Raw genomic sequence first — 17,089 nt, 5'->3', positions numbered from 1 at the left:
TGTCTTAGTCATTGGTTGCTGATATGCTAATGAAGAGGTTATTCCTACCCTATCTTTGTTCAAATGATTTGCATGTATTATGCAAATAAACAGAACTATCGAAAGAATGCCTACAGTGCACGGTGCCGACGATACACTCCCCTGGACCTCAGGATTGGCCTGTCTATCCACCTCATTTGCATGACGTGATTTAATAACTAAAAGGCCCCACCCCTCTGGAGCTTTCGCCCTTTACAAATGGACGCGTGTGTCGGGGACTCTTCCCTATTATCTAGGCTCCGCCCTCCGGCAGCTAATCCTTTCTGTCCCCTGCGTTCGCTCGGTCTCCTCCACTGAAAGCACTATCAGCCTTGCATCGTTTCCTTCATCTTCGCATCCCTACGTCTCACCGCTCCCATCTTTCCACGAACGCACGACGCACGCTCCGCCTCTCCTCCCTCCCCCCCCACCCGCCCCTATTCGTCGTGCAAATTCTGCGCCCCGACCGCCCCGCCGACAGACGCTGCATTCCCGCCCCCTCTACGCGTCTTAACGGCCGACGCCGGGGGCGCGTCTCTTTAGCCAACCGGCGTCCTAGCGCCTGTAAGTCCCTCCTCTTTATGCAAATAACCTGTGCCTGCTCCGCACGCCCTGCTTTTTTTTTTTTTTTTAAATAGGGACAGCCCTCGAAGTAAAGAAGGATAGGGTGGGAAGTGCCCCGCCCTTTATGCAAATCAAGGGGCGTGTCGTGCGCTGAGGGAGGCGGGAGGTGGGGGGGGTGCTCCCGGGGGCGGCGGTTGCCCGGATGGGCCGTTAGTCGGAGCCCAGCCGCGGAGTGAGCGAGGGAGACGGGAGGAGCCGAACCCGGCGCCATCCGCCGCCATCCGCCCCCGCCCCACCGCCATCCCACCTCGGGGAGCCCCTAGGCCCCGGTCCCGGACCCCCGCGCACCCGGCCAGGTGAGTCTGGGGAGCCGAGTGCTAACGCCCTTTTCCGGCGCGGGAGCGGTGGTGGCGGCGGCGGCGGCGGCAGTGGCGGGCCGGGGGGAGGAGAAGCTGCCATTAGCCGCCGCCATTTTGTCCTCCTGCTGCTGGGGCTTGCCTGCCCCTCCCCCTCCGATACCCCCAGCTTGGTACCCGCACCTCCAACCCCTCACACAGAGTGTATGCCCTGCCCCTAATCACCCACTGTCCTGGTTTCTTGGAGTGATCCCTTTCTTGGGCCGGTAACTCCACACCATCCGTTGCGCTCTTGGCCTCTTCACCCCAATCTGTGGGTCCCCTTCGCTACCGCCACTCTGGGGTGGGCCGCGCCCGACGATCCTCGGAGTGTCTCCTTTCCTCCATATTGGACCTCCTCCACCATCAACCAGTGCTTGGGTTCCCCATTCTTGACCCCCCTGTTCGCGTCGAGTCACTCCCACCCTGGAACCCTGTTTTTATCCTGCATCCTTGATTTTTACGTTCCTCAGTCTTCCTCTGCTTTTTAGTTTTTCCTGTGTCTTTTCCCCTCTGTGACTCAACCCCCGTTTTCTTCTTGGGTGTCTTGACGTTGCCCTTTTACTTTGTTCTGTCTTTACCGTTTCTGCTTGAGTGTATTATCTTCCATCTGCTTTCGTGTTGATCCTTCTTTATTAGTGTTATTCCACTATTCTTCTGTGTCCTTTTCTTTCATATATTTATTTTCAAACATTCGGAGTCTTTAAACACCTACAGAGCAACCCCCATTCCCTCATCTTACCTGTCTTAAAGTTCTCCTGATTTTCATCCTGATTTTACCCACTTTTTGCCCTGTGTTTGCCTGGATTTCCCACCACCTTCCATCTCTTTCCTGTACGCCATTCTTTCCTATAAATGAATGCCTGGTCACTCAGGAACTGACTGATGATGCAGAGTTTGGCCTGCTTAGGGAGGAAGGGATATTGGGGAAAGAAATGACTGCTGATGGATATTCTTACTGAGGGTAGGAAAATGAAGTTGGTTCTGGTTTTGGCCCTATGATTATGGAGTGTGCTTGAGGTAGCTCCATAATGTTGTTTTTCTCACATCTACGTAGGGTTAGTCAGAGCCCAGCAGTGTTCATTTCATCTTGACACAAGATTTTTTTCCAGGAGCTGGGATAGGGGCAAGTGCAGGAAATGATAGGGTGAATGTTCCAAATACTTGGGGTTCTGTAGCTTGGGAGTATGTAGAGCCCCAGTTGTTCCATAAGGAATTACCTGGCACCAGCCCTCAGTCTGGCTGAGCAAGCTCGTAAAATTGTTAAACTCCCAGCATACCTTCGTGCAAACCTCCCCAGATGGGAGTGAGGCTTCTGGGAAAGGAACCTGGGGCGCAGTTAGGGAGTTGGTGGTCTAACAAGTGGGGGATCTGAAGTTCTGTTACTTGCAGAATGGAGCTTTATGCCTTTTTCTGCTTTTGTCTAAGGCTGGGACTTGTCATGTTTTATTGTACATCTCTGGAATGATTTCTGTGGGGGGAGAAGAGATTATGAAGAGAGATAATGAAGTAGCTGCTACCCTTTATAGCCTGGCACAAAAGGAAGAGTGTGTTTACTACTAGGAGGATACTAAATTTTTTATCCGGATTTGCTTGGCAAGAGGTGTCTGGGGGAAAGAGGCACCATGGCATTTGGGCTCTGTGGGAGTTTAAGGGACTGGGGACTTTGAATAGGCTGGAGGCAAAGACACCAGAGGGCCACATATCTGGGTCCCTAATGAGAACAAAAAGGACCATCTAGGTTTCTTTTGGAGTTAGTAAAGGGAGCAGAGACTGAAACACTTGGTATCTGGCCCACAGGCTCCGGCACGTTTTGGGGGAGGTGCCTGCAGGACCCAACGTACTCAATGAGCTTCCAGCGCAATGTCCGATCGCTCGGGGCCGACTGCCAAGGGGAAGGATGGAAAGAAGTATTCCTCGCTCAACCTGTTTGATACGTATAAGGGCAAGTCCTTAGAGATCCAGAAACCCGCTGGTGAGGGTCCTGCGAAGATGTTCCTAATTCCTAGAGGCTGGGCATACATTTTAAAGCTCTTTGAAGGGAAATGGTTATAGTGCAAATATCAAAAGACTAGAGAAACACTAGACACTTCCGAGTTTTATTTTAGGTCCCATAGGGGACGTTGGTCTTTGGATGAACACCATTTACCCTCCTACAAAGGCGTGTCTGTAGTTCCCTGTCTTTGGACACGTAAGAATCGGAGGAAGAAAAACGTGGATTTGGAGAAGTCTGGGGCCAGCTTGCTTCCTGCAGGCTCAAGATCAACCATCCAACAGAGAAGCATCAAGTGTAATGCATCTTAGTTTTTCCAGTGGAATTTCAGGGATTGCTGAAGGCAAAGAAAGGAGTGGTTTCTAAAAGGAGTTGGGCTATAAGACATTAAGGGCATATAAACGGGACTTAGGAGAGAAAGCTGTCAGATCACCCATGTGGGATGTTTTTTCACCCTCTCATCTTTTCTCCAGTTGCCCCTCGCCATGGCCTGCAGAGTCTCGGGAAAGTTGCCATTGCCCGGCGTATGCCACCCCCAGCCAACCTTCCAAGCCTGAAAGCCGAGAACAAAGGCAATGACCCCAACGTCTCACTAGTGCCGAAAGACGGAACAGGATGGGCAAGCAAACAGGAGCAGTCCGACCCCAAGAGGTAGACAGAGGCCTGGGGGATCTAGAGTGATGAGTATTTTAACTTTGAACTTCAGAATGAGTTGGGGCTTGGTCTAGCCCAGCCACATAAGATCCAGAGACAGAGGGAAGCCCCTTTCTTGGCTATTCCAGGACTCCTGTTAGAGGACTAAGGAATGACACTTTCAGCTTTCTGTCAGGTGGCAGGAAGGTATCAACAGACAGCCTACATAGGGTAACTAGGTTATAGTATTTTGTCGTAAATACTTGTGAACAGTAACAAATGGGCCTGGGTTCACTTATCCTCCATGAATCGGAGAAGTAGGGGAGGGCATCGCAGATTCTGGATAACTTTCCTGTCCTACCATCCCTTTAGTTCCGATGCCTCAACCGCTCAGCCGCCGGAATCGCAGCCACTGCCGGCTTCACAGACGCCTGCCTCCAACCAACAGAAACGACCCCCAGCAGCCCCCGAGGTATGTGAAGAACTGGATGTTACTGAAGGGCTGGAGGCAAGAATGGTTTGTAGCTCCACCACCCACCATCACGATTTATTTTTCTGCTTCCCCAGAACGCTCCTTCGGTTCCAAGCGGGGTAAAGTCCTGGGCACAAGCCAGCGTCACCCATGGAGCACATGGAGATGGTGAGTGCAGGGCTGCTTGGGGAGCTTGCTCAGTGCTCTTGTGGTAGGTAGGAGCCCTGCACTATACCTTCAGCAAGGTGTTCTCAGTCCTCTGGCTAAATTTTGGGCCCCGTATTCAGTTTCATGGGCCACATAAGCAAATTCATGTGTTTTACTGGAGGGTGAAGTGGTGTTCCAGAGCTGACCTTGTTTCTTGGGGAATGAGTATGCAGTGCGTAGGGGGTGAATTTTAAGACAGGAACTTGATGATCTGGTGCCTATCAGAGCCTTCCACTTTCATGGTACGTTGTTTCATGGTAAATATGCTTCTGTCTTCTGTGCACCCCAACCCCAACAGGTGGAAGGGCATCAAGCCTACTGTCACGATTCTCTCGCGAGGAATTTCCGACCCTGCAGGCGGCTGGCGACCAGGACAAGGCTGCCAAGGAAAGGGAGTCTGCCGAACAGTCGTCTGGGCCCGGACCAAGCCTCCGCCCCCAAAGTGAGTGGTTGCCATTTGTGAGTTGAGTGGGTGGTGAGTGGTTGGTTATTTTTTGCCCAGAGCAACACCTTATTCTATCTCAGAGCCAAGTGTTGGCTTATTCACCTTCTTCTCCATCATTTTAAAGTTATGTTCCTTTGCTTTTTCCAAAATAAAGATTCTACAACTTGGAGGGACGGAGGTGGGCGTGGCCCTGATGAGCTGGAGGGCCCAGACTCCAAACTTCATCACAGCCATGATCCCCGGGGGGCGCTACAGCCTTCAGGCCCACCCCAGTTCCCTCCATACCGCGGAATGATGCCGCCCTTTGTGAGTTTGCACATCTAGTTTTTGAGTGGTTGTGCTTGAAGCTTGAGATTTAGCAATTAGCACTTAGTTTTTGGAGGGGGCAGAGAGAAAGCAGGGGCCTATGACAGAGGGGAGGACAATAGGTTTAGGGAGCTGGTTGGCTCTTTGTCCCTCTAAGCAGCTGCTGTTGGGACGTTTTGCAGATGTATCCCCCGTATCTCCCGTTCCCTCCGCCCTATGGACCCCAGGGGCCTTACCGATATCCTACTCCTGATGGGCCCAGGTGAGTAACCCAGCTCTGGGTTTGTGATTGGGGACGGGAAGCCTACCAGGAAGGGAGATGATCTTCAAGGCCCAGAGTCTTCTATGTGTATTTTTTTGGTTTTGTTTTCTTTTGTTTTTGACATTTATTTACTTATTTTGAGAGAGGGGGAGCAAGCGGACAAGGGGCTGAGAGAGAGGGAGACAGAGAATCCAAGCAGGCTCCACACTGTCAGCACAGAGCCTAATGTGGGGCTCAAACTCACAAGAACTGACAAACCGTGAGGTCATGAGCTGAGTGAAATCAAGAGTTGGACACTTAACCGGCTGAGCCACCCAGGCACCTCTTGTATGTGGTTCTGTAACATGCTTTTACACTCTCTCTCCCGTTTGTCTTTTCATATGCAGCCGTTTCCCTCGTGTGGCGGGCCCTCGGGGCTCAGGGCCGCCGATGCGCCTTGTAGAACCTGTGGGTCGGCCTTCGATTCTTAAAGAGGATAATCTCAAAGAGTTTGACCAGTTGGACCAGGAGAACGATGATGGTTGGGCAGGTTAGTGGATATGAAGGATGAAGTGTTTTGGTCTCAAAAGGCAAAATCCCCTGAATAAATAGGGGGTTGTGTTGGGAGAAAAGGAGACACCAAAGGGTAGGGCAGACACCGGGGGGAAAGCCAAGTCCTGGTAAAGAACTGGGAGGTGTGGGAATGCCAAGACTCACAGTGGCATTCACTTCACTCAGAGGGGGGTTGGCGTTTCCAGTAGTGCATCCTGTTACGTAGTTCTAGACCCCTTTGAAAGTTACCTGAGATTGGAGAGAACACTTGGGTTATTGCTTTTCACTTTTCCCTCAGGGGCCCATGAAGAGGTTGACTACACTGAAAAGCTCAAGTTCAGTGATGAGGAAGATGGGCGAGACTCTGATGAGGAGGGAGCTGAGGGCCAGTGAGTTCAGAGGCTCAGTTTTTCTCGAAGTAATAAACTCTTAAGTGAGCTGTTTTACAGCTGATTTTAATTCCACTGTTGGTCTGTTCACAGCAAGGAGTCCCAATCAGCTGCTGGTGAGGAACGGCCCCCTGAAGCAGATGGCAAAAAGGGCAACTCCCCCGGCAGCGAACCGCCCCCTCCCAAGACGGCCTGGGCAGAGACCTCTCGGCCTCCAGAGACAGAGCCGGGGCCTCCTGCCCCAAAGCCTCCCCCACCCCCACCTCACCGGGGCCCCGCCGGGAACTGGGGCCCCCCTGGGGACTACCCAGTGAGTGTCTACAATGAGGGGTCAAGAAGGGTCAGTTGTGGGAGATGAGTGTTGGCTGAGAAGTTGAAGCAGTAGTAATAGAGAAAACTGGAGGGAGGGCCAAGAATGGGCTACAGGACGTGTAGAGCGGTAGAGTATCTCTGCAAAGGTCTGGAACATCTTTGGTGTTAAGGGAGTCTGGGTTATAAAAGGAAATTGGGATGCTAATGAGGAAGAACAAGGAGACCTGGGTGTCTCTGAAAGGAGAGAAGAAACAAGATTAGGATGAGTTTGCCCCTACCCAGAGAGGCCGCCAACCCAAGGCCGGTGCCTGCACCCGCAGCTAGAGACAGTTGATCAGTCTGTGCAAAGATCAAAAACCTGACGACTGACACGTCTGGCCTTGCCGGATCTGCCCATTGACAGGATCGGGGGGGGCCTCCCTGCAAGCCCCCAGCACCCGAAGACGAGGATGAGGCCTGGCGGCAGCGGCGAAAACAATCTTCATCAGAGATCTCCTTGGCTGTGGAGCGGGCCCGGCGACGCCGAGAAGAGGAAGAGCGCCGCATGCAGGAGGAACGCCGGGCAGCCTGTGCCGAAAAGCTCAAGCGACTTGATGAGAAGTTTGGGGCGCCCGACAAGCGGCTCAAAGCAGAGCCTGCTGTCCCACCTGCTGCCCTTCCTGCCCCGGCTCCACCACCTGCAGTCCCCAAAGAACTCTCTGCGCCTCCAGTTCCTCCACCAGCACCAGCCCCAACACCAGAAAAAGAACCAGAAGAGCCGGCCCAGGCCCCTCCTGCCCAGTCCACCCCCACTACAGGTGTGGCTCCAGCTCCCACCCTGGTGAGTGGTGGTGGCAGTACCAGTAGCACCAGCAGTGGCAGCTTCGAAGCCAGCCCAGGTATGGAGATGGGGCTAGGGTACTACCAGGTGTCCCAGCTCTTCAGTGTTTGGGCTGAGGGTACAGGTGGTATGGGTGGGAGGAAATGAAGTTGGTTTATTGGACTGTGGCAGATGAAAAAAGCTCTTTGCTCGTGTGGATATTTGAATTCCTGGATATGTAGTGACCTAAAACCACTTCGTATAAGCTCAGTTTGGAGCAAGGGGTAGAAGGCGTCTGTCATTTTGGTGGTTTCATGGGAATTGAATGCCACCGTCATTGTTCTTAAAAGTAGGTGCTTATCTTGAGAGAGGGAGGTGAGAGCTGAGGTGATGGGTATTCGTGGCATACCTGTTGGTGTACTGGGCCACTGATGATTATCTTTTTTATCAACGCAGTGGAACCCCAGCTATCCTCAAAAGAGGGTTCTGAACAACCAGAAGAGGTTCCTTCTCCTGCCACAACCCCTGCCCCAAAGGTGGAACCCAAGGGTGATGGGGTTGGTCCCAGCCGACAGCCCCTCAGCCAGGGCTTGGGCTACCCCAAATATCAGAAGTCATTGCCACCTCGTTTCCAGCGGCAGCAGCAGGTGAGATCAAGTTATTTCCCCCATTAAGAGCTGTTTCTGTCCCTGGCTTCGATGTTTATCCTGTTTGTAAGTTGCCTTCCGGGTCCCTCTACTACCTCTTGTCTCTCTTGTGTCTCTTTGGTTTCCATGTCGTCCAAGTGTTGATCACATCTGTGTATTAACTTTGCCTTGTTGTGTGTTTCTCTTTTTCTGTTGAGGGTGGTGTGGGGGTTTGGAGGTCTCTCTCATCCCCTCTTCTGTCCTTGCCCAGGAGCAGCTTTTGAAGCAACAGCAACAGCAGCAGTGGCAGCAGCATCAACAGGGTTCTGCCCCACCCGCTCCGGTACCACCATCACCGCCCCAGCCTGTGACCATGGGGGCTGTGCCAGCTCCACAGGCTCCGCCCCCACCCCCCAAGGCCCTGTACCCAGGTGCTCTGGGCCGGCCCCCACCCATGCCCCCAATGAACTTTGATCCCCGGTGGATGATGATTCCTCCTTATGTGGACCCCCGGCTCCTCCAGGGCCGGCCCCCTCTGGACTTCTACCCTCCTGGTGTGCATCCCACTGGTAAGGGCCCTTGCATGGGAGTGGGTAGGGGACACTTCAGTCCTAGGAAGTGGGTATCAGCATCTTGCTGTGGGAATAAAGGGTCACCGGTGAAGGAGGTTGGGGCAGGTATGTGGTTGTATTGCTGAGGTGGCTCTTTGTTTCAGGACCATCTTTGGGAAAGAAACGGTGGTCTTTCATTGGCCAGGATTTACTTGGGGGGATTCATTGATTTAGTCTGGGGAAACTGAGTGGATAGGGTAACTCTTTCAGGAGTGTGCATCAGGCCCAGACTTGGCAGGTATAAGAGAGGAGTTGACATTGATGTGACTGACAGAAGCAGATTGGGGAGATGCTTTTTGAGCTGCAGGGCCTGTCATGCAAGAGAGGGTTAGCTTTCTCATCCCTCTTGTTTTCTTAGGCTTAGTTCCCCGGGAGCGCTCAGACAGTGGGGGTTCAAGCTCAGAGCCGTTCGAGCGCCATGCACCTCCCCTGTTGCGGGATCGGGGCACCCCACCAGTGGATCCAAAGTTGGCCTGGGTAGGAGATGTCTTCACCACCACGCCCACTGACCCCCGCCCGCTCACCTCCCCACTGCGCCAGGCGGCTGATGAGGATGACAAGGGGATGAGGTGAGTCTGTAGTGAAGTGAGTGCATTGCCACTGAAAGGGTCTGGGCTAGGAGAAAAGGTTCTTTGGATTATTGGTGCAGTGACAGGAATAAGTGTGAGAGGAGCGTCTGGGTGGTAATAAAGTGTTCTCTTTCACCACCTAGTTGCAGTTTTTTTCATTCTAATTTCCAGTTTTTTTGTTGCCCTTTTAGGAGTGAGACTCCTCCAGTACCTCCCCCACCACCCTATTTGGCCAGTTATCCAGGCTTTCCTGAGAATGGAGCCACTGGGCCCCCGATCCCTCGCTTCCCTCTGGATGAACCAGCTCCTGCAGGGCCTCGTCCACTCCCTTGGCCCCCAGGCAATGATGAAGCCACCAAAATACAAGCTCCCCCGCCGAAGAAGGAAACCCCCAAGGAGGAGACTCCACAACTGACGGGGCCAGAAGCCAACCGAAAGCCTACCCGAGGAGTTGGAGGCCAAGGCCCCCCTCCACCTCGCAGAGAGAGCCGCACTGAGACCCGCTGGGGTCCTCGCCCAGGCAGTAGTCGTCGTGGGATCCCTCCAGAGGAACCAGGGGCCCCTCCCCGCCGTGCTGGGCCTATAAAGAAACCCCTGCCACCTACGAAAGCTGAAGAGCTCCCTCCCAAACCCCTGGAACAGTGTGATGAAAGCCCCAAGGTTCCAAAGCCAGACCTCCTCAAGACGGCAAAGGGGAAGATAGGGGTCCCCAAGGAGACCCCACCCAGTGGGAATCTTTCCCCTGCCCCAAGGCTTCGGAGGGACTACTCCTATGAAAGAGTGGGTCCTACCTCTTGCCGGGGCCGGGGCCGAGGCGAGTATTTTGCCAGAGGGAGGGGTTTTCGGGGCACCTATGGGGGCCGGGGGCGGGGAGCCCGAAGCCGAGAGTTCCGCAGTTACCGAGAGTTCCGAGGAGATGACGGGCGTGGAGGTAGTGCAGGTGGACCCAGCCATCCCCCTGCTCCCAGAGGCCGCACTGCCAGCGAGACGCGAAGTGAGGGTTCGGAGTATGAAGAAATCCCCAAACGGCGCCGGCAGCGGGGCTCAGAAACGGGTAGTGAGACCCATGAGAGCGATCTGGCCCCCTCAGACAAGGAGGCTCCTCCACCCAAGGAAGGAGTGCTCACCCAGGTTCCTCTTGCTCCTCCACCATCGGGAGCCCCTCCTTCACCAGCCCCAGCCCGATTTTCCACCGCCCGTGGTGGGCGCGTCTTCACTCCCAGGGGAGTGCCGTCACGCCGGGGTCGAGGAGGAGGGCGGCCCCCTCCGCCCATTTGTCCAGGCTGGAGCCCTCCAACCAAGTCCCTGGCCCCCAAGAAGCCTCCGACAGCTCCTTTGCCACCGAGTAAGGAGCCTTTGAAAGAGAAGCTGATCACAGGTCCTCTGTCCCCCATAGCCCGGGGAGGCAGCAGTGGAGGCAGCAACGTGGGCATGGGTGTGGAAGACGGGGAGCGGCCCCGACGGAGGAGGCACGGGAGGGCTCAGCAGCAGGACAAACCGCCTCGGTTCAGGAGGCTGAAACAGGAACGGGAGAATGCAGCCAGAGGGACTGAGGGCAAGCCCTCTTCCCTAGCCCTTCCAGCCCCTGCCTCTGGAGTGGAGGAGACACTCACGACAGTTTCCATGCCCCCACCCCCGCGCCGGGCAGCTGCCAAGTCTCCCGATCTGTCAAACCAGAACTCCGATCAAGCCAACGAGGAATGGGAGACTGCGTCAGAGAGCAGCGACTTTGCCAGTGAGCGCAGGGGGGACAAGGAGGCTCCCCCACCAGCATTGCTGGCCCCCAAAGCTGTGGGAACTCCCGGGGGCAGTGGAGGCGGAACCGGACCAGGCATTTCAACCATGTCCCGTGGAGATTTAAGCCAGAGAGCCAAGGATTTGAGCAAGCGGAGCTTCTCAAGTCAGCGGCCTGGCATGGAAAGGCAGAACCGGCGCCCAGTCCCTGGCAGCAAGGCTGGCAGCAGTGGCAGCAGCAGTGGAGGAGGTGGGGGACCTGGAGGGAGGACTGGCCCAGGGCGAGGAGACAAGAGGAGCTGGCCCTCTCCCAAGAACCGAAGGTGGGTAGGGACAGGCTATTAAGTTTATTTTAAGGTTAGACTGAGGGAGAAGGGAGAGAATCTGAAGGAAAGGGAAGTTGGGCACCATGGACTTTGAGATCTAAGGGCACATGGGCTGCTGGGCGCTGGAACACCCACATGTAGGGAAAATAGTCGGAAAGCAGTTGATTGAGTCTGGAGTGTGTGTGTATTGTATGCATATTCTCTGTTCTTTGCTCTCTATTCTGTAGACCCATGCCATACACCTAGAATTTGTTAGATGTGCTTAGAAACACCTGGGTTTTAACAGGGAGGTGGGAGAAGTTGGAAGACTTGACTGGTAGGGAAAGAGTTAACAATTCCATGAATATTAGAGTTGATGCTCTGTTCTCTTCAGCAGACCTGAGGAGCGTCCCCCAGGGCTTCCTCTGCCTCCCCCGCCTCCCAGCAGCTCGGCTGTCTTCCGCCTGGACCAAGTTATCCACAGCAACCCTGCTGGCATCCAACAGGCTCTGGCCCAACTCAGCAGCCGCCAAGGGAGTGCAGCTGCACCAGGGGGGCACCCAAGGCCCAAGCCTGGGCCTCCCCAAACCCCCCAGGGCCCCTCCCCTCGGCCCCCAACTCGATATGACCCTCAGAGGGCCAACAACAGCGTCGGTTCGGGTAAGCTGAAGGGGCTAAGGGTGGGCTCCATCCCCAGAAAAGGTCAGGTGCTAAAGGGGGCAGAGTCTGCCCTGGGGACCTTGATGATGGGTGTCTGCACTGACCAAAGGTGGAAGGCTTGGGAGGGGCTAACAGGAAAAACTAGGATCAGATGTAGACCAAGGCAGATGCTGACGGATTTCCCCTTTTCCCCAGACCCCCACTTCGAGGAGCCAGGGCTGATGGTGAGGGGGGTGGGCGGAACTCCCCGGGACTCTGCCGGGGTTAATCCCTTCCCCCCGAAACGGCGGGAGCGGCCTCCCAGAAAACCGGAGCTGCTGCAGGAGGTGAGGGATGGAGCTTGAGATTGTGTTTCACTGCTCTTACTCCTGAAGGTTCTCACTTATGTTTTCTCCACTTTCTCCTGTTCTGTCATTGCGTCCTTACCCCCAGATTCTCCATTATTAGTCACTTCTTGTCTCCCTTTTTGTCCCACACCTCATTCTGGCCCAGCCACTTCCACTCCCCAGTTCCCACCTCACTTACGTTTTGTTTCTGGCCTTTCTCACCTTTAGGAATCTTTGCCGCAGTCTCATAGTTCTGGATTTTTGGGCCCCAAGCCTGAGGGCCCAGGCCCTCAGGGAGAGTGCAGAGAGGCAGGGACAGAGGCCCTGACTCCTCACATCTGGAACCGTTTACATACTGGTGAGTACAAGTGAGCAGTGGTTGAAAAGGGCGATGTCAAAGAGCCAAGAGGGCAAGGTGGCCTCTGGACTGCCTCTCATCTCTGCTGTCTGGTGCTCTACCCAGCCGCTAGCCGGAAGAGTTACCGGCCTGGCTCCATGGAGCCCTGGATGGAACCCTTGAGCCCTTTTGAGGATGTTGCTGGAACAGAGGTAAGTGACGATGGGAAGGGAGTGTCTGAGCTGGGATTCTCTTGAGCACTGGTAGTGCTTCTCCACCTGGTCTGGGTTGTCCAGGGCTATTTGCTCACATAATTTCTCCCTTTTCTTCAGTTTATATTTTGTAAACATTAGGTACTGACTGCTGACTTGACTTATTTTGATTTAACTTTTTTTCCACTCCTCTCAGATGAGTCAGTCTGACAGTGGGGTGGACCTGAGTGGGGATTCTCAGGTGTCATCAGGTCCCTGCAGCCAGCGAAGTTCCCCTGATGGAGGACTCAAGGGGGCAGCAGAGGGGCCTCCCAAGCGGCCTGGAGACCCCTCACCCCTGAATGCTGTTCCTGGTGAGGGTTCACCTGGCTCTGAATCCTCTGAACCTCCTAGGAGACGGCCACCTGCTCCCCTTGATGGGGACAGAAAGGTAAAAGACCAAAAACAAGAGGAATGTTTCTGGGCCTCTGACTTTGGCCCTACATTTGTCGTCTCCTCTGTGCTTCTGTGTTTTGGGGATTCTTTCATTTGGGAGACGTGACTTGACTTCCTTTACTTCCCCAATGTAGGAGCTGCCCCGGGAGCAGCCTTTGCCCCCTGGCCCCATTGGCACAGAACGGTTGCAGCGTTCGGACCGAGGCCCAGAGCCCGGCTCCCTCCGGCCGTCCCATCGATCTGGGCCCCCGGTCCAGTTTGGCACCAGTGACCAGGTCTGCATGGGCAGGATCTGAGTACCTTGGGTTGGGTGAAGAGGGGAAAATCTGGAGGTGGGATGTGGAGGATACAGGTCTTGAGTCATGGGACAATCTCCCTTGCATCACTACCACAGGACTCGGACTTGCGCCTAGTGGTAGGAGACAGTTTAAAAGCAGAGAAGGAGTTAGCATCAGTCACTGAGGTGAGTGGGAGAATGAGTTTGGTGGAAAGGCCTTCGGTTTTTGGAAAAAATGTCTGGGTGTGACCTGGAATCCAGGAAGCCCAAACATTGCTTCTGACAAGGCTTTTTCCTCATAGGCCATCCCTGTATCCCGAGATTGGGAGTTACTCCCCAGTGCTTCTGCCTCAGCTGAGCCACAGTCCAAGAACCTGGGTCCTGGGCACTGTGGCCCAGAGCCCAGTTCCTCAGGCCAGCGTTTGTACCCTGAGGTCTTCTATGGCAGCCCTGGGCCTCCCAATTCTCAGGTAGGTCCTATTTCCTGTCCCATGACCCCTTTCTGCCTGCTGCCCCTTAGTGTCTGTCTTTCTGATTTATGTAGTTGTAAAATGCCATTTTGTTACTTCATTTTTCTCCTTGGCTTTTACTGTAGTAGGTGGGGTGGGAGATCTTTTCTTGACCAGAAAAATGAGCTATTCCAGCCTTGCTCTCCCTCAGGTCTCAGGGGGAGCCATAGACTCTCAGTTACATCCCAACAATGGAGGCTTCCGCCCTGGGACACCCTCACTTCACCCTTACAGGTGAGACTCAATGACTGTTGATCTCAGAAGGACACGCAACTGTGTCTCAGTGGGAGGGAAGGGGAAGACCTGTTTCTGGGGTATGAAACACTAGTAGACTTAACTTGGAACAAACGATTCTGGTTTCCTGACTCCTTCTCCCCACCTGACTTTTTCCCCCCCCTCCAGATCACAGCCCCTGTACCTCCCCCCGGGCCCAGCGCCCCCCTCGGCACTGCTTTCTGGGGTAGCTGTCAAGGGCCAGTTTTTGGATTTCTCCGCACTGCAAGCAACAGAGCTGGGGAAGCTGCCAGCTGGGGGAATCCTCTACCCTCCACCTTCCTTCCTCTACTCTCCAGCTTTCTGCCCCAGCCCTTTGCCCGACCCACCCTTGCTTCAGGTGAGAGGTGGGCAGGTGCTGGGCTTCGGGAGTTAGGGGTGGGGGAGAATGCTTTTGGGAGTTGACATTTCTCCCTGTTGTCTCCCAACAGGTGCGCCAGGATCTGCCATCCCCCTCAGATTTTTATTCTCCTCTGCAACCTGGTGGCCAAAGTGGGTTCCTCCCCTCAGGGGCCCCTGCCCAACAGGTACCTTTTGTTACTTGTCCCTCATTGTTTCTCTACCCAATTTCTAGCTTTTTTGTCTGACTCTGTTTCTGGTTTTATGACATTCCTCCCTGCCCTTAATGCCCTCCCCTCGACATTATTTCTTAACTACAGATGCTTCTACCCATGGTAGACTCACAGCTGCCTGTGGTGAACTTTGGCTCCCTGCCACCAGCGCCACCTCCTGCCCCACCGCCCCTTTCTCTGTTACCTGTGGGCCCTGCTCTGCAGCCCCCCAGCCTGGCTGTGCGGCCCCCACCTGCTCCTGCTACTCGGGTGCTGCCTTCACCTGCCAGACCCTTCCCCCCTAGCTTGGGGCGAGCCGAGGTAAGGTATAGGAACTGAAGTGTGAGGGAACTCCTAAGAGCTAGGGGTAGGGATTCAGAATCTCCAGGTGAATTGGGTTGGGAGGCAGGAGGCTCATGAATTTTTTTTCCTTCAGCTGCACCCAGTGGAACTAAAGCCCTTCCAGGATTATCGGAAACTGAGCAGCAACCTTGGGGGACCTGGGTCGTCACGTACTCCCCCAGTTGGAAGGCAAGAGGAGGGAGTGGGGATGCAGACTGCTCACCCTTAAGGGCTTTCTTACTAAGGGGCCAGGGAACAAGGGTCAGGCTTGCCTTAAAAACTTTTTCCTTTAGGTCATTCTCTGGCCTCAATTCCCGTCTCAAGGCCCCACCATCTACCTATAGCGGAGTCTTCCGCACCCAGCGCATCGACCTCTACCAGCAGGTGAAGGGGAGACCCCTGTGGCCCCAAGTCTGAATCCAAGAGTTACCATCTGAGTTCCTGTCTTTTCCATCCCTGACTTCCCAGTATGACCTCTATGTACCTGTATCCTAGGCCTCCCCACCGGATGCCCTGCGCTGGATGCCGAAGCCTTGGGAGCGGACAGGGCCACCTTCTCGAGAGGGGCCTTCCCGACGGGCAGAGGAGCCTGGGTCTCGAGGGGACAAGGATCCTGGGTTGCCCCCACCCCGCTGAGGGAGTTCCCCTTGCCCCCCACCCCCCGGGGCTTGTATATAGATTATAAATATATAAGGGGGAAAGGGGTGGGTGGGGAGGGGTTGTGGGGCTGGGGCCCCACTTCCCCTCCACCCCCCTCCCCTGGTCCCCTATCCCTGGGGCCGTTTGTTAAAAAAGAGTAATAAAAGGATTAAAAAATTTTTCTGAAATGATTTTGGGGATGGGTTGGTTGTTTGCAATCTTTTTGTACCATAGTACAGTCCCCAGTGAAGTGGTTTTACGGAATTTACTTACCCCAGTGATCTGTTGTAACGAGCTATCTCAAAATTTGACCATTTTATTGTATATTGAAGTCTTATGGACTGGGAATTAGAGCTGGCTTCCACTGGGCGATCGGTTTCTTGTGCCAGTGAGTGAGGTCTGTTGGTTACCAGTCTGCAGCTGATGGTTGGGCTGGTCACATAGGGCTACCCTCAGGTGTCTGGGGCTTTGGTGGCACACCTGGAAGGTAGAATCCCACTGGACTGTCACTAGGGACATTAGTGACAATTATGTCCTTGAGCTAGTGCTCAAAGAGGTCCTGGTGGCTGCTGTAAAGTGTAGGACCTGGCCTTAGCAGGGCTCTTCTGCCACATCCAGTTGGTCCAGCACGGAGCTAACAAACAGGGAGGGGACCACAACTGCATCTCAAAGGGAGTAGCAAAGGATTGGCATCCTTGTGTCTTTTTGGTCCTGGCTACAAACTTGAGAGGACATGCCTTTAAAGTTGTCATGGACTCCGTTCAAGCGTGAACAGTAGGCTCCTTGGACCAGGTAGAGGAGTTCCACCATTGTCAAACTTGGCTAGGCCTGCTAAGAGTGTATTGAGGTCTGCAGCTAAAAGGCTTTTTACTGGATAGTCTGACAGCCCTATGCTAGCCTGGAGTAAGTTTTGTTCTCTCTGAACTCTTTTATTCACATGTAAAATGCTTTTGGGGTGCCTGGGTGGCTCAGGCGTTTAAAGGTCAGGATCTCAGTTTGTGAGCTCAAGCCCCAAATAGTGGAACTCTGGCAAGGACAACCGGGAACCTGCTTGGGATTCTCTCTCCCTCTCTGCCCATCCCCAACTCGCACGCATAGGCCCTCACTCTAAATTAAAAAAAAAAAAAAAAAAAAAAACTGCATGAAAATGTTCCCTGTAAAGGGCTGTCGCTGTCAACAGGCTCATTTTAGTGTTGTGCTACATGAACAGTAAACCATGGTAGTGCCCATCTCCCAGGGAAAGGTTAAAAGTGGTCTTACACAGCTAGGTTCCTAGAAATTCTTAATTTTAAACAAGTTCAGAGAAGACAATGTACTGTTTTCATTTTTGAGAGGGCGTGTGTGAGTGGGGGAGGGG

At 54.2% G+C, this 17,089-nt stretch overlaps 1 protein-coding gene and 1 non-coding gene across 4 annotated transcripts; both read left to right on the top strand.

The window, feature by feature from the left end:
* Positions 1-747: 747 nt before the first annotated feature.
* Positions 748-15,923, top strand: PRRC2A (proline rich coiled-coil 2A). 3 transcript variants are annotated; one of them, XM_053223042.1, is made up of 31 exons: positions 748-938; positions 2,778-2,952; positions 3,444-3,621; positions 3,976-4,075; positions 4,171-4,243; positions 4,581-4,724; positions 4,882-5,033; positions 5,216-5,295; positions 5,682-5,824; positions 6,125-6,215; positions 6,309-6,525; positions 6,931-7,405; positions 7,783-7,973; positions 8,224-8,521; positions 8,922-9,132; positions 9,324-11,189; positions 11,566-11,831; positions 12,027-12,157; positions 12,386-12,515; positions 12,621-12,706; positions 12,903-13,136; positions 13,276-13,416; positions 13,536-13,604; positions 13,721-13,888; positions 14,079-14,161; positions 14,330-14,540; positions 14,632-14,727; positions 14,860-15,072; positions 15,188-15,282; positions 15,387-15,477; positions 15,589-15,923. In XM_053223042.1, the coding sequence occupies exons 2-31, from the start codon at positions 2,841-2,843 to the stop codon at positions 15,727-15,729; spliced, it is 6,486 nt and encodes a 2,161-aa protein (XP_053079017.1). In that variant the 5' UTR covers positions 748-938; positions 2,778-2,840; the 3' UTR covers positions 15,730-15,923. The 3 variants fall into 3 exon arrangements, 1 of the variants encoding a protein (XP_053079017.1); XR_008298668.1 differs by having other exon boundaries at positions 749-938; positions 11,569-11,831; positions 15,188-15,477; XR_008298669.1 differs by lacking the exon at positions 13,536-13,604 and having other exon boundaries at positions 15,188-15,477.
* On the top strand, positions 3,126-3,256 carry LOC113598992 (small nucleolar RNA SNORA38). The gene has a single exon (XR_003419746.1). It is a non-coding gene; the product is annotated as a small nucleolar RNA SNORA38 (small nucleolar RNA).
* Positions 15,924-17,089: the final 1,166 nt, after the last annotated feature.

The sequence above is a fragment of the Acinonyx jubatus genome, chromosome B2 (assembly GCF_027475565.1).
Source record: "Acinonyx jubatus isolate Ajub_Pintada_27869175 chromosome B2, VMU_Ajub_asm_v1.0, whole genome shotgun sequence".
Lineage (NCBI taxonomy): Eukaryota > Metazoa > Chordata > Mammalia > Carnivora > Felidae > Acinonyx > Acinonyx jubatus.
This window is presented reverse-complemented; position numbering and strand designations above follow the sequence as displayed.

Excerpts from the sequence above, each read along its gene's own strand:
- PRRC2A (XM_053223042.1), top strand. The coding sequence starts at position 2,841 with ATGTCCGATCGCTCGGGGCCGACTGCCAAGGGGAAGGATGGAAAGAAG. Across the intron at positions 11,190-11,565 it reads CCCTCTCCCAAGAACCGAAG|CAGACCTGAGGAGCGTCCCC; the intron begins GTGGGTAGGGAC and ends TGTTCTCTTCAG. Across the intron at positions 12,516-12,620 it reads CTGGAACCGTTTACATACTG|CCGCTAGCCGGAAGAGTTAC; the intron begins GTGAGTACAAGT and ends TGCTCTACCCAG.